The sequence below is a fragment of the Hypanus sabinus genome, chromosome 16 (genome assembly GCF_030144855.1).
Source record: "Hypanus sabinus isolate sHypSab1 chromosome 16, sHypSab1.hap1, whole genome shotgun sequence".
NCBI classification, from domain to species: domain Eukaryota; kingdom Metazoa; phylum Chordata; class Chondrichthyes; order Myliobatiformes; family Dasyatidae; genus Hypanus; species Hypanus sabinus.
Genome location: NC_082721.1, coordinates 81,392,145 through 81,409,084, shown reverse-complemented (window position 1 = coordinate 81,409,084; position 16,940 = coordinate 81,392,145). Strand labels below are relative to the sequence as shown.

The 16,940-nt window shown below is 45.2% G+C and overlaps 1 protein-coding gene across 3 annotated transcripts in view; it reads right to left on the bottom strand.

The window, feature by feature from the left end:
• Positions 1-16,293, bottom strand: part of LOC132406487 (cAMP-specific 3',5'-cyclic phosphodiesterase 4B-like) — a 311,131-nt gene extending 294,838 nt beyond the window's left edge. The window contains exon 1 of one of the 3 annotated variants that reach the window (XM_059992227.1): positions 15,160-16,293. In XM_059992227.1, coding sequence (XP_059848210.1) covers positions 15,160-15,380 — 221 coding nt within the window. In that variant the 5' untranslated portion in view covers positions 15,381-16,293. Of the gene's footprint in view, positions 1-9,460; positions 9,508-15,159 lie in introns of those variants that run through there. The other 2 variants (XM_059992228.1, XM_059992231.1) reach the window with 2 other exon arrangements.
• Between the last annotated feature and the right edge of the window lie 647 nt (positions 16,294-16,940).

The following is a 16,940-nucleotide window of genomic DNA, read 5'->3' as shown; positions in this document are numbered from 1 at the left end:
TGTACCACCTCCTTGATGGTTGCAATGAGAAGAGGGCATGTCCTGGGTGACGGGAGTCCTTAATGATTTACACCGCCTTTTTGAGGCCCCGCTTCTTGAAGATGTCCTGAATACCACGGAGGCTGGTGCCCATGATGGAGCAGATTTCCCAACCTGAAGAATGTTTGTGAGCCAGATCTGGTAATTTTATGGTCACCATTACTGAGATGTATTTTTGTTACAGATTTGTTGAATTGCTTGAATTTAAATTCCCCAGCTGCTATGGTGGGATTCAAACTCAAGTCTCTGGATCAATGGTTCAGGTCGCTTAATTACAGTGTTACTACATTGATATTTTTCAGCATATTCCCTCTACCCAAAACTCAAAAAAGCAGAAAAAAATCTGTTTGGTGATATTTAACACTCAACTTCCAGCTTTCAGAACAAAAATCGATTAAACTATGCTAATTGGCTGTAATTCCTTCTTGTTTATTCAGCTCATTTAAATAGATCCCACACAATTTCCATTAAATTATACCTAATCATCTCTGTACTAATGAAATGGGATCCCAAACTGCACTAACACTTATCTCAGGGGCAAAATAATCACTGTACAAAGTATAATCACCTCACAACACTTAACACAGAAAGGTCTGCAATATGGACCTCAAATGTGACTCATGGGTTTAAAGCAGGGATGACAATGCCTGCAAGTCTGGTTATGGTGGATTCAATGCAAACAGCCATACAAAGAAAAACTTTTAGAGTTGGATGCAGAGAGAATGGGGAAGGGATGAATGAATGGCTGCTTACCTGGGCCGGATAAACAGTTGAGGGGGGTTGGGCTAGCTCATGAAACTCCTGTGTACAAATCCAGCCTATGTTCACAAGCCTCTGGCAAGTGAAGGGGTATGAGGTAGCATCACTGTGTGTAATGGAGGGCTCGGACTGACAATGACAATGCAGTGAGCTGACAACTAGAATAAAAATGGAAACAAAATCCCTGTAAGGTGTGGTGGCTGCACCATGGATTGCGTTCGTCAATCACCAGTTTGGTAGTTTCATGACATACTGGAACATTGCCCATACTCTGAATTTCGGACTACTTAAGGGAGGCTTCTTCCTAAGGAGACAATAATTCTTTTATCATCCTTGAAATGGAAGCCAACCCTTAATGACAAGTCATCCTTAATCAAATGCGTTACTGAACAGCAGCAGACTATAGCAGGAGGATAAGGAGACACAAGAAACTGTAGATGTTGGAGTCTGGAGCAAGTCACAAAATGCTGGCGGAATCAAGTGGGTCAAACTGCTTCAGTGCTGAGAAGTGGACAGTTAATGCTTCGGGTTGAGATCCTTCATCTGGACTGAAAGATGAGGGGAGATAGCCGGCTTAAAAATGTGGAAGAAAAGGGGGCAGGATGAGCTGGCCGGTAGAAGGAATCCAGGGGTAGTAATACATAGATGGAGGAGAGGAGAGTGGGAGTTGTGTTAGAAGATGGGTCGATATGGGCAACCTGGGTTCAATTCCCGCCGCTGCCAGTTAAGGAGTTTGTACGTTCTCCCCATGACCACGCGAGGTTCCTCTGGGTGTTCCGGTTTCCTCCCACAGTCCAAAGACACACCGGTTACTTGGCCATTGTGTCCTGTGGTTAGGCTCGGATTAAATCAGGGGTTGCACAACTCGAAGATCCGGAAGGGCCCAACAAACAAACAAACAAACAAATACACCGGAGGTGGACCATAAATGGGAATAATGGGGGAGGAGAACCCATAGGTGGAGTGTGTTGGTGATGGACAGTTGGAGAAGGCAGAAAGGGGAAGAGGTATGGTGAGGAGAATAGGTGGATCAGAATGAGAGAGAAAAAGGCCAGAGAGCCAAGATTAGTTGGAGAATTCACTGTTCATGTGACCCGGTGGAATAGGAAGTGTTCCAGAATATGAACCCTTCCAATTGACATGCTCTAGTTTGCATTTAGCCACAACTTGGAAGTGGAAGGGGCTGAGGACAGACGTGTCAATGTGTGTTTGAGAAGGAGAATTAAAATGGCTAGGAACAGGAAGATCCAAAACACAAGGGACTGCAGATGCTGGAATCTGGAGACTGGGGTGTCTTTGAAGCTGCAGCCACCAATATACATGAACTGACAGACGCTGTGACATCCTACATCAGTTTTTGTGAGGATGCATGTGTACCCACAAAAACTTTCCGGACCTTCATCAACAATAAGCCATGGTTTACCCCCAAACTCAGACATCTTCGCCAAGCTAAGGAGGACACCCACAGGAGTGGGAATAGGGCCCTGTACAGGCTGGCCAGAAATGCACTGACCAGAGAAATCAGAGTGACCAAGCGGCTCTACTCCGAAAAGATGAGGAATAATTTCTCAGCTAACGACTCATTGTCGGTGTGGAGAGGCCTGCAGGAGGTCACTGGCTACAGGAGACGCGCTGCCCCCCCTGCTGAGGTTAACAAAGCTTTGGCTGACGACCTTAATACCTTTTACTGTAGATTTGAGAGGGTCCATCTTACACCTGTCCCTCCCCCCTCTTCGGTCTCTCTTCCTGCCTTCCCTCGACCATCACTCACTGGCACTCATCCTCCAATCACTGCAATCACCTCCCCACCATCTCAGCCCAGCCCCCCAGATCACAGCTTAGAATCAGCGAAGGAGCAGTATGTCAACTGTTCCAGTGACTTAAGACCCGAAAATCTCCAGGCCCAGATGGGGTCTCCCCCTCCTGTCTACGAGCCTGTGCTGATCAGCTGGCTCCCATCTTCACTCATCTCTTTGATAGATCTCTGGAGCTGAGTGAGGTCCCGACTTGCTTCAAGCGTTCTACCATCATCCCGGTCCCCACGAAACCCACCATCACAGGACTGAACGACTACAGACCTGTCGCATTGACATCTGTGGTCATGAAATCCTTTGAACGCTTGGTGTTGAACCACCTGAAGACCCTCACCAGCAGCCTGCTGGATCCCCTGCAGTTTGCCTACTGGGCAAATAGGACAGTAGACGATGCAGTCAACCTGGGACTGCACTATATCCTGCAACATCTGGATCGTCCTGGGACCTATGCTCGGATACTGTTTGTGGATTTCAGTTTGGCGTTTAACACCATCGTCCCTCATACCCTCTGCTCCAAATTGTCTCACCTCACTGTGCCACCTGACCTCTGCGATTGGATTTACAGCTTCCTGACTAACAGAAGTCAGCAGGTAAGGATGGGACAGGTCACCTCAGGTACTCAAATCACCAACACCGGCACCCCCCAGGGGTGTGTCCTCTCTCCACTGCTGTTCTCCCTCTACACCAATGACTGCACCTCCTCCAACCCCTATGTGAAGCTTTTGAAGTTTGCAGACGACACCACCATCATCGGACTTATCCAGAACAGTGATGAGTCTGCATATCGACAGCAGGTGGACCAACTGGCGCTCTGGTGCAGTCAGAACAATCTGGAGCTGAACATGCTCAAGACAAAGGAGATGATAGTGGATTTCAGGAGACATCCCCCCGTTATGTCCCCCCTCACAGTCCTCGGCAGCCCTGTGTCCACCGTGGAGAACTTCAGGTTCCTGGGAACCACCATCTCTCAGGATCTGAAGTGGGAGCAGAACATCAGCTCCATCCTGAAGAAGGCCCAGCAGCGGATGTACTTCCTGCGGCTCTTGAGGAAATATGTTCTGCCTCAGGAATTGCTGCTGCAGTTCTATACTGCAGTCATTGAGTCTGTCCTGTGCACCTCCATCACTGTGTGGTTTGGAGCCGCCACCAAGCAGGATAGAACCAGACTTCAGTGCACAGTGAGGACTGCCGAGCGCATCATTGGAGCCTCCCTGCCCTCTATTGTGGACCTGTACTCTTCCAGGTTGAAGAAGAGGGCGGGGAACATCATAAAGGACTCCTTCCATCCTGCGCACGGACTGTTTGAACTGCTTCTGTCTGGTAGGCGCTTCAGATCCCTCCAGACTAAGACTAATAGGCACTGGAGAAGTTTTTTCCCTACTGCGGTCACTTTGCTGAACAGTTAACTGCCGGTTAACTGTCGGCTAACTATTATTTGGATTGCACTACTTGTATGTATAATCTATATTTTCATTTATATTTATCATCTGTTATGAGCAGAGAGACAACGTCTGCCGGAAGTAAATTCCTTGTATGTGTACAGGTACTTGGCGATTAAAGTCTGATTCTGATTCTGAAATAGACTGTAGATGCCTGAAAACAAATTATAACACGAGAGGATAGAAGGGAAGAAAAGACAAGCTGGCCAGGTATTCTTTAATGGTGCAAAAGGGAAAAATCACTGCCTGTTGGGGTGCTGAGTCTCAAAAGGTTTGTGACATTCATGACTCTGAAGTGGGACCTGGGTTCAAATATGAATCTAGCCTGAGCCCCAAAACATTGCTACAGCAAACTCTCACAGCTAACAAAGTGCAAAGCTCAAACAATATGTTTTATCCTCTTGTGCTTCTTTGAACAGTCTATTGCATCTCCAGATCTTCTATATCTGACAAAGATGTTGCCTGCGTTTTGCAGACAGCTCACAAAACTACTAGATATTCTAGTAGATATACTTCTTCTGAACTACAGTCGCCGCAGTCTGCAGCCTGTAATTTCCCTTTTAAGGACATACTTTTGAACTGACTAAACAATCTAGTGATTTTGAAATCTCCTGGCAGATTCAGTGAACTAGACCCTCAAGAGCACAGATACAGCTGGGGTGGCAAACACTGGGAATGGACGCTGGATCCAGGTTTGATAGCGGAAGATACACCCATAGTCAGCTCCATTACTCTGGTAATTAAAGCATTGAGCAAGACTTTGTCGAGAACAAATGCAGCAAACAAACGGGTGCTTAACGCTGTCTGCCTGTGATTGACCAGTCTCCCTCACTTCTGGCTATGACCTTCAGGTGGGAGATGCAGGAGTCTTGGGTCCCACAACGTCTGGTCGGGAAGCAGACATTGGCCTCCTGGACAAGCTTCACTCACCTAAACATCGAACTGACTCACTTTCGGGGACCCTGCAGTTCATGTTCCTTGTGTTTTTGTTTACTTTTCTTAATATCTGTGCTATTTGTCCTGTGTTGCAAATTGGATACGTGGTGGTCTTGTTGCGGTTTTTTTAGTGAATTCTGTTGTGTTTCTTTGTTTAGCGTGGGCCTGCAAGGTGAATCTCAAGACTGTATGTGGTATACATACTTTGATAATAAATCTGGACTTTGAAATTTGACAAATGGCACAGGTGGTGCTGAGAGTTCACTAGATGTAGGTCAGTTATTTATGAAAACTAAGTAAAACTCCAAGCAGAAGAGGGGGATGGGGGTGATGCACTGAAATCACCATTTTATTCTGCTGAATCTAATGGGGTGTCTCAAAGCAACTCTGTCAGGCGCTGGTCCCAAATCATTTGCTGCCTACAAGGTGGCTAGAAATTCAATCTACTTATGCATAATTTTGCAGTAAAGCTACTTTGCATATATCAGATTGCAATATTATTTCCAGGTCAAGTAGCAGCCATCTTGAAACTGAGACGCATCTGATGACATCATCAGGTGCAAAGTAACCAATAGAAGTTAACCGTTAAAGGTGCAACCCTTAACCTATGTTCATACAGTGACTCACAAAAAGGAGCAAACAGAACCCCTGCAACAGGACAGCAAGGAACTAAGACTTTGTGTCCCCACACAGTTGTCGATGTTTTGTTCCCTGCACTTGTCAAGCCCTTTTCGTTGCTCAGAATACTTCAGTCGCCACTGCTCAGTCTCCATTAAGTTTCACGCCAATGCACACAGAGATATGGATAGTGGATAACCACATCTGTGCAAAGTGCAGCAAACTGCAGCTCCTCAGAGACTGAGTTAAGGAGCTGTGGCTGTATCTTTGGCTCCAAAGGGACACTGAGGAAGTAATATATAGGAGCTAGAGAGGTAGTCACCCCTAAGTTACTGGAGGCAGTTACTTGGGTGACTGTCAGGAGAGGGAAAGGAATTGGGCAGCCAGTGCAGAGTACCGCTGTGGCCGTTCCCCTCAATAATAAGTACACTGCTTTGGTACTGTTGGGGAGGGTGGGAGTGACCTATGGGGGTGGGGGGATCTGCAGCGACCGGGTCTCTGGCACTGACTCTAGTGCTATGGCTCATAAGGGAAGATGGGAGAAGAGGGCTGAAGTAGTGACTGGGGATTCTACAGTCAAAGGAGTAGACATGAGATTCTGTGGATGTGAAAGAGACACCCGGATGGTATGTTGCTTCCCAGATGCCAGGATCAGGGACGTCTCAGTTCAGGTCTATGGCATACTAAAGGAGAAGGGTGAGCTGCCAGAAGTCTTGTTACATTTGGTACCAATGACATAGGCAAGAAAATGGAGGTCTTGAAGACAGAACTTAGTTTGGGAGTTAGGTAGAAAGTTGAAAAGCAGGACCTCCAGCATTGTGATCTCCGAATTGCTGCCTGTGCCATGCACTAGTGAGGATAAGGATAGGATGATATGGCAGATGAACACGTGGCAGAGGAACTGCTGCAGGGGGAAGGCAGGGCTTCAGAATTCTGGATCATTGTGATCCCTTTTGAGGAAGGTATGACTTGTACAAAAGGGATGGGTTACACCTGTACCTGAGAGGGACCAATATCCTTGGGGGGGCAGGTTTAAACTAATTTGAGGATGATAGAAACCAAGAGAATTGGGCAGTTCCCATTCAACTAGAAGCAGTGTGTAATGAGACTGTCAGATGGTAGGGCAAATTTGCAGTTAGGGGATGAGTTGCAGTGTAACACGGTGACAAAATTGAAAAGGGTGAAGGTGTGTTATGTGAATGCACACAGTATACGGAATAAGGTAGGTGATCTTGTAGCAGTTAGAGATTGCAGGTGTGACACTTTGTGCATCATGGAAAGAAGATCATAGCTGGGAGCCTAACGTCCAAGGTTACAGATTGCATCGAAAGGACAGGCAGGTAGGCAGAGGGGATGAGGTGGCTTTGTTGGTAAAAAAAAATGAAATCAAATCCTTAGAAAGAGGTGACATAGGGTAAGAAGGTGCTGAATCGTCATGGGTATAGCTGAGTAACTGCAAGGGCAAATGACGCTGATGGGAGTTATAAACAAGCCTCCAAGCAGCAGCCAGGATATGGCCTACAAATTACAACAGGAGATAGAAAACAAAAGGACAATGTTACGATAGTCATGGAGGATTTCAATATGTAGGTGGATTGGGAAAATCAGGTTGGTACTGGATCTGAAGAGAGAGAGTTTGTAAGATGGCTTTTTAGGGCAGCTTATGATTGAGCACACTAGGGGATCAGCTATTCTGGATTGGGTGTTTTGTAATTGATGCACCATCAATAACTCTTGGAGACATGAGGTGAGATATAGGCTTTTATTGGCTGGAAGAAAGAACAAGCAGCAATTGATTGCCACACCGCATCCTGGAGACTGAGGCCGGGGCGGTGTCCCCAATTGCCTTCATACCGGGGTCCATGGGAGGAGCCACAGGAGCAGTCAGCAGGGGGGCTGTGTCCAGACAGGTATATGTAGTTCACCACAGTAATAAACTGGATCTGATCAGGCAGCTTAGGGTAAGGAACCCTCAGTACGCAATGATCACAATATGATCGAATCCACCAGGCAACTTGAGAGGGAGAAGCTGAAGTCACATGTATCAGTATTATAGTGGAGTAAAGGGAATCACAGAGGCATAAGAGAGGAGCTGGACAAAGCTGATGGAAGGGAACTCTAGCAATTGACGCAGAATGGCAATGGGAGCAATTCAGAAGGCGCAGGGGATACATCTCAAAAAATTATTCTAAGGCAGGATGTAAATATAGAAATAAGGATGTAAAGCTGAGGCATTATAAGGCACTGGGCAAGGCTTCACTTTAAGTATTGTGAGCAGTTTTTGGCCTTTTATCTAAAAAAAGATGTGCTGACATTGTCTTGTCCATATTGCACCAACTGCCACCACTGGGCTATAAACATGCAGGAGCTGAGTGTGGTTAAGTGCCTTGCTCAAGGACGAACACGCTGCATCGCCTGAGGCTTGAACTAACGACCTACATTAATTAGCCCAAAGCCTTAACCACTTGGCCACACAAAGTTTCAGAGGAGATTCACAAGAATGATTCCAGGAATGAAAGGGTCATTGTACAAGGAGAGTTTGATGCCTCTAGACCTGTATTCACTGGAATTTAGAAGAATCAGGGGGAGTCTCTTTGAAACCTATTAAGTGTTGAAATGTTGAGTCCTGCCAAAGGGTCTCGGCCCAAAATGTTGATTGTACTCTTTTCCATATATGCTGCCTGGCCCGCTGAGTTCCTTCAGCATTTTGTGTGTGTTGCTGATATCAGCATCAGCAGATTTTCTTTTTTAAGTGTTGAAACACCTAGATAGTGGGGATATGGAGAGAATGTTTCCTGTAGTGGGTGAGTCTAGACCAGAGGGTACAGGCTCAAAATAGAGGGACATCCATTTAGAACAGAGGTGAGGAGGAATATCTTTCGCCAGAGGGTGGTGAATCTGTGGAATTCAATGGCTTCATAGGTAGCCGTGGAGGCCAGGTCATTGTGTACATTTAAGCCAGAGCGTGATAGGTTCTAGATTAGTCCGTGCGTAAAAGGTTACGGGGAGAAGGCAAGAGAATGGGGTTGAGAGAAAAAATGGATCAGCCATGATGAAATGGCAGTGCAGATTTGAAGGGCCAAATGGCCAATTCTCCTCCTATCTCTTATGGTCTTGTATGTGTTGCAATCTCTGCCAAGATAATAAGGTCATGCCTCAATGTGTCATGGGGCTAGTTGAGGCATTTGACTCAATCTATATGGACAATTACAGTGGGATGTATTAAAAACAAATGCCCTTCCTCTTCGCACATTATTTTTGATGTAAATGGCTGATGCATGTAGTTGATTACAGCTTTCACTTGCTTCACAGCAGCAGCATTGTAACAGCTATGATTCCTGTCGGTAACACAGTTTGGGACCAGCACAAGGAAGCTTTTACTGCATGATTCAGAGTGAAGATCACCCTTAGAACTGTCTTTTGCCAATTTTACGTGAATCACCCAGTTGGACTGAGAAAATGAGGAATGGTCCGTTAACTGCAATGTTCACTACTTACTCTATGCTGCTTGACTGAGTACTCCCCAGCAGTTTCTGTTATGTTTTGTTTTTCTTTCTTTTGCATTTCTACAGAACTGAGGACGACCTTTTTCCACTCCATTTTTGAGGGGTTTCATGATGCTAAAGACAATGTGGGAACTGCAGATTCTTCTACAGATGAAGCAAGATGTGGCTGACAGAGTGGGAAGTACAGGTTATTTTTACTTAATGTGCTAGATGGCTTTTCATATATGTGTGTGCTACACCAAAAGAGGGTGAACTCCAATTCTGAGCACGTACATTGTGGGTGCACTTTAGAGTCAGAACCAAGGCACATTTTATTACACAGAGGGAGCTTACTTCAGTAAATACTTACCTGTAAGATGTTTGATCCTTGCTATGATTATCACTGGCTCAACTGGGTTGGGGTAGAGGCTGAAAACTTCTCGCTGTCCTCTGTTGAAGGGACTGTGTAGTACAAATTCCATAATTCACTCAAAGAGCAGATGTCAGCAGTACTCTACAAGCGTTCAATGCTAAATCATTTCAAAACCAATTACTTGAGATAGCCTTGGTTCTGACCAAATCCACAAAGTTATAAGTATCTTTATGAATTAGGTTGGGATAAAATTTGCTCATACTTACCTCTCTCTTTTTAATACTCAGATTATAACTACAGCCAGTTCTCACAGATCCATCAGTACACTCCAAACGTAAGCCATGTGTGGTGCATCAAATATTGTGATGATGGAATAAGGACTATTTCTGCTTCCCTGGGTATTGAGCTGCAACTTGACTCCATTGCCATCAATAACAGCTAACACTTTCATACAATCTCTTGGCACAGCTGCTGAAGTGGAAGAAAGTCTAACAGAATAGAATTTTATGAGTTTATACATACTTCCTCTTTACCATTCCCTGAGTTTGATTTGTAAACTTTAGCTACTTACTATCATATATATTAGACATTATGTTCATGGAAAAAAATTAAAAGGCCAGAAATATTTGAAACCACTAATAACATGAATATTTTCATGTGCACATATCTCTCCCCCATCAGCAGTAACTACAAGAAGCACTGCCTCAAGAAGGCAACATCTATCATCAAAGATCCCTACCATCCGGGCCATGCCATCTTTTTTGCAGTTACCATTGGGCTGAAATACCATTGGCCTGAAGTCCCACGCCACCAAGATTCAAGCACAGTTACTTCCCTTCAAGCGTTTGGTTCTTGAAACAACTGGCAAAACCCTACTCAATTTAGCAACACTACGACCACTTTGACCTCCTTGTACTAAAATGGGACTTTTTTTGAGTTTTCTTGTAAAAAGTGTGTAATAATTTATGCTTTTCTTGTGAATGCTGCTTATATGATGTCATGTGTCTGTGATGCTGCTGCAGGATTTTCATTAGAGACTAATAAATGAAAGATATTCTATCTCCAATGGTTAATCTTCAAATATATTTAAGTCAACTTTATGGGCAGTGTTGGAACAAATCAAGGCTAGTTTCTAATGTATACGTCATCTACACCCATTCCTTTTGTTAATCTGCATTGCTCCTGGCTGAAATTGCTTGATTGTTGGTTTACCTACACTGCGCATCGAACCCATTCTGTCCCCTTCCTGGGAGTATTTGATGGAACACTGTTGAGGGATCTTTACTCTGCAACTAATCCATGCTTTTCCTGACCTGTGAGTGTTTGGTAGAAGAACGTAACAAAAGATTTGCTTTCTGTCTGACTCATGCTGACCCTGCCGTGGGAGTGTTTGATGAGATATTGGTTGTTCAAAACAGAATTGTTCTTACAACATAGAACAGGAAGAGGCCCTTCAGCTCATGGCATTTGAACTGACTGTTATGTGCGTCAATTTAAACTACAGATCTGCCTGCATGTGGTCTATACCGCTCAATTCCATGCCTGTTTACGTGTCTGTCTGAAATCTTCTGCCTGCTACACTGTTGGAATAGGAGAGGAAGGAAATGGTCCAGCAGTTTAATGTACAATAAATATTTAAAGATGGCATTTTCCATGAGACTCCCCAAACTTGGCAAGGGGTAATTTCCTAAACTATCATCAAACTGTATGTCTTGTTAAAAGAGGAAAAGTAGATAAATTGGTACAACAGTCCTATTCCAGTGCAGAAGGGAGCCTAGGTAGAACATAGTGATTGGCCGAGTAAGTAAAACAACAACAGAACACAGTGAGGTCCCTGTAGAATCAGAAGCACGAAACAAGCTATTCCCAATATGCAGCCCACTACCTGGGGGAAAAAAGACCCCCTTGCTGAACTCCCAATATCATAATATCAACAAAACAAATTTAGTTCCTCAGTGAATGAGTCTGTTAACCACAGCTGTTCTCTCAAACAACTCCTCTACCTCTGCTGACCATGAATCTCCATTTGGGACCCTGATGACTACTGCTGTGCCCTGCTTCTAATTTGTTTGTTATATCTGCAGATTCCTCCAAGAGGACCACAGCCCTGTCATGGTCTGGAGGCTTGCATGCTTTCATGATCCGGAGAGCTATGTTGGCTGGACTCAGGGATTTACACTTGGCTCCTGGTAGGGTCACCCATGCCAAACAGGTTGAAGGGTAGAGGGCAGGCTAAGAGTGGTCTATTGGTCCTCTAGGATCAGTAGGTTCAGCACAGGACTAAGACAAACAAAACTGTTACAGAAACAGCAATGAAGAATGCTTGTACATCTGTGCACAGTTAAGGACAGAGAAGGAGGACCTTCACTGATGCTGGAAAAGCCAGTGACATAATGGGCAGTAGGTAAGTACTCAAAGATTGGTATGAAATCAGTAAACTTCTTGGGTGGCTTCATGCAGTCATCCCTTTATGTAACATATACATATTCTGAATTATAAACTGGTGCTGTTTCAATGAACTGTGGCATTCACTCCTAAAGTCTCATATCATTTACTAAGGTAAAAGATAGGGATCTGATTGGAGTTCTGGAGGGCAACTAACTCCTGTGTATCATTAACTTTCTAAATCAACTGAAGTTGAATGAGTATGATAATATTGTAGCTCGAGTGAAAATGATGCTGCTTCAGATTACTGAGCTAATGGTAAATAAAATATCCTCAAAAATTCATGTTCTATACCACCTTCTCAAAAGGAATCCTAGGAAGAGCCAACTGTACATACAATTTCTGTTGAGAAAGGAAAATTATTCAAGTATAGTCCTCTCATACAGTGAACCTTGTTGCACATGTAGGCATATAGTGTGGAAAAAAGTTATCTTTCTGTAGAATGGTGAAAATATTACATTTTTAAAATAAATTAAGTGCATTAATTAGGTCTCCCACAGCAGTGAGTCAGAGGTATTAAAAGGTGTTGGGAATGTGATCCTATGTTTTGTTACTATGAAAAGGGAGGTATAATCTGAAGTTGAGTAGGAAGACAACTCTGGAGATAAATGTTGAGGTCCCACATTAGGGATTGATAGAATCTGGAAAAAAAAACATTATGAAGGAAACACAGTTGAATGAACTCAAACTTTAACTGGCATCTCTCAGACTATGTATTGGAAGATATTAGGTATCTCCCCCACCTTCAGTTCATCCAAACCACCTACCCTTGCCTTTCACCACAGACGTACAGTACTGTGCAAAAGTCTTAGGCATATATGTATGGCCAAGAAGCCCAAGACTTTTGCACGGTACTGTACTTGGCCATGTGGAGCAGAGAGTGAGTTTGTAAATCCGGCAGGAACAGAGGATGTTGGGAATGGCAAGGATGGAGCTCTGCGGGAGGCGTGTGACACAAGTGGAAGAGGGGTGCCAGAGATGGGGTGGGGTGTGTGGGTGATGCAGGTGCAGGATACACCCAGCCCTGAGAAACCAGGCAAGGTTTATTGATCATTACAGGATGTCTCTCTGGCGCTTCCCACTCCTCTCCTCTTCCTTCCCATTTTCCCAACCATAATTGCCCTCTCCCTGCCTCTTTCTACTCTCAGTCCACAATAGAGACATACAGCAGAATTAGGTTTATCATCACTCACATATGTAATGAAATTTGTTTTTTTTTGCAGGAGTGGTACAGTGCAATACCTATAATTACCACAGTAATGAGCAAGGGTCTTTGGCAGCCGAGCTCTCTCTATACACACACACACACACACACACACACACACACACACACACACACACACACACACACACACACACACACACACACACACACACACACACACACACACACACACACACACACACACTATATGTGTGCCTGAGAGTTTTGCACAGTACCATACATGACATTTGTTAAAATCATACTGTATTGCATAATTTCCTGATATCTACAATAGAGTATTAGCCAACAGAACTCAATAGCTAAAAAAAAATACTCAAATTACTCAATAACATTCATACATGCAATTTTCAGATAGTTTTATTAAAAAATTGTTAAATATCTAAACCAATTGAAGAGAATTTTGAAGAATGAAAAGCAATAAATGAGTTTAAAAGTATTTTTCCAGAAAGAGTTTGCTTTCTTTCCAATCATCAATTTAAAAGCTCGAGCAGCAAATGTTATTGCCACAGCTTGCGCCAGTGCCTACAAGATAAAAGGTGTTCCTGTTCACATGTTCACATTCAGTATTTCTGTCAGAAACCTACAACAGTAACACACAGTGTAATAAATTTATATAAACTTATATTACCTGAAATACTGGAATTCAACCTCCAGCCTTTTGATAAAAATGAAGAGACTGTAAAATTCTCACAGGTTGACAGCATAGTCTACATAGCCTATAACTCTTGGCTCAAGAAAGCAAAGCAATCAAGATGCAAAAGATCTAGTTAAAAGCATCCCCATACAATTTCATACCTTGGAAATATGCATAGGGGTCCAAGTAAAAGCTTCAATGTAACCATAAAAGACATTTTAAAAAATCAGTTATGTACTGAATAACCTTATTACGTAATATGCAACTTTAATAAATGAGTGGTAAATTAGGAACCACAGCTAATTTGAACAAAATTCAATGAAAAATATTTAAATAAAGTTTGAACATTTTGCACCATTACTTGGGGAGGTAGGATCTGATTAGAATTAACTACCATATCTCTGGGAGATCAGATACCAGTCACAACTGAAAGAGTTAGTACCTGAAAATAGACTCGGGTAATATTGGAAAAGGATTTTTGAATAACAGATGACCGTTTTGAATATGTATAGATATTGATGAGGCTGGAAATCACAAGCAGCAGAAACTCAGATGGATCTGCTGGGACTGGGGGGTGGGGGGTGGTATTCCTATCCTGGGCTGACTTCATTATCAACTGGCCTATGGGACCTAAGGGAGGGAGGTGAATCTCAGAAAGTAAACGTGTGGTATTGGCCGGGACACCATTCAAATGCCAGCTTCACACACGGTGTGTGGCCACTTGGAACTTGGCGCCACAAGATTTCTGTGCCACATCACCCTAATAAGTTGCGGAGAGGAGGCTAGAACTATCATTAAAAAAAGGCTTTAAAACGCAAGCATATTTGATAAGTGTGTTGTAGGCAGGCAGCGTGGAGAAGGGAATCTGCTGTGTGTGTTTTGGTAGCTCATGCAAATGATGTAATAGCAATTTCACCCATGAATATCACGAAATCACATCCGCAAGCAACCCCATATAGCAAAAGCTCACCAGACTCTGCACTACTGAGCACTCTCCTCACTGCCTCGCTGATTATAACCTGCAGCCACGGCACAGACACAGCACCCACTGGACACCGGCCCCTACACTCGCGCACTGTCCTGTCCGCACAGATCCTGGGCAAAATGTTGCACCCATTGGAGAGACGTTATCCCAGTTGCCCTCACGCTGCCCCGTCACGTTGAGCACTCCCTGTACCCTTGGGTGGACTAATATAACACTCCACATTTTAATAAACGGTTAAAAAAAACTTTGGAAAAACTTTAACGCCGTGCCTTTGTGCTAACTCGGGTGGGTTTAGGATCTACTGACATTCTATAAACGCTGCCATAGCTCACCTCCAGAGCGAACCCTGTCAGCGCGACTCGCGCGAAACCGAAATTTCGCGATCAGGAAATTGAGTTATTTCTTACCGCCGGGGGGTTCCTTGGAAGGAAGAAGGCCACGACATGCGAGATTTATTCAGGCCGGGCCTGTCGCTCGTATCCACGGCGTTGGAACGCTCCATCTGTCGGTGCACATGCCGGTCGGTGTCCGAGTAGCCGCGGTGTTTGATTTTGATTGGGGTCCGGGGCTGTCTCCACAAGTGCTGAGGGGGTTTCAGAGTGTTCAGCGAGCACGTCGGAGGATCCATTTTCGCAAAGACGAGTGAGTGGACCGCTCAGCGACAGCTTTCGGCAGATCCCAGCGCCGGGCAGTCCCGGCGGAATTCCACCCGGGACGGACAGAAGATCAGGGTCGAGATGGAACGGGTGGGAACTACAGACCAGAGGGAGGTCGGGTCACCTCATCAGCCCACCGTTTTGCTCCAGCTCGCACTCTGCAGGTGACTCCCTCCCTTATCCACGCACCCGGAGCAATCACATCTCACTTGGACCAGGCTTAGAAGCGCTCGGTGTCCTCAGATGCGCACTCTTCACCCACAGTACGTGCCCTCTTGCTTTTCCAACCTTTCCTCTGAGATCCCGCCCGCTCTCCCCTTACTTCGCCTTTCTTCCACGATCCGCTCTAACCTTTATATCTGTCACGGTACCCCGTGTTGATCAGATTCTTGAAGCCGCCTCTGCCCTTCCTCTTGGCTGCATCTTGTGTTTGTAATCCCGAGTCAGTCAGCGGCCAATCCTGTCCCTCTGCGCCGGCACTCGCTGGCTTGGGCTCTTGCTGTGCTCAGTCTAGTCGACGTGTTAGCCCCATTTCCTCTCGAACCCCGTCCTGCCCGCGGATTCTGCGTATCGCCGATAAACTTCTAGCGGCTCTTCACCAGCACCGGGTCCCCATCCCTGCGCTGTAGCGAATAAAATCCGCCTCCTGCCAAACTGGCTGCGCGTTACTCTCCTGCTGGGGCTCGCCTTGGGAGCCCAGTGCTGCCGAGCTCAGCTTGCCTCAGTCCTACACCTTCCCTCTCCCTCACACACTGAAGATCAGCCTCGGTGGATGAGAAGTACTCGCGAGCGCTCTCTGTCACCCATTCTCAGAGCCCACAACTGCTTCTCCCAATCCCCTGCCATCGCCGCCTTCTCTACCTGCTTCTCTCTCTCTCTCTGCTCCCTTCCCCTCAGCCCAACCCAGTTATTTTCATTGCTCTCGTCCAGGGTGAAGATCCCAGCACAGCGCAGACGTGCCCGAGCCAGGACCGAGGAGGGATGAGTAATATTCTTCCTTCTTGGAGTTCGCTGTTTCTGTTCACGTAAAGACTTTGAGAGAGGAGGGGATTTTTTTTTTGGTGCAATTGATATTTATTTTCGAGCGAAGTAAGGATGCGTAATTCAATAGAATATCATGGAAAGAAATATGATCAATCAATAGTCCCGCAGCAAGGGTGTGAAAGGGTCCGAAATCTGAGCGAGAGTAGATGGAGACTGAGGGAGAAAGGTCTGGAGTGAGAAGTCCGAAAGAGGTTTGGGAGGAGGGGTGTTTTCCGCAGACTGGAGGAGACCAACAGATTGACGGAGGAAGTCACAGTTTGAAGGAGAGGAATCTCACAAACTGAGGGTCGAGAAATCTTAGTACCGGAAGGACAATTGTCTAAGGATTGATGTGGGAAGAGTTCCACAAGAGGGTTCACAGACGGGGAGGGAGTGGCCCAGAGAGGGTTGAAGAAGTAAGTCAGCAAATTGGTGGGGGTGGGGGTGGGGAGAGCACTGAGGGCAGATAGACTCAACGGGAGGAGGAACGGGTTCCACTGATAAAGGGA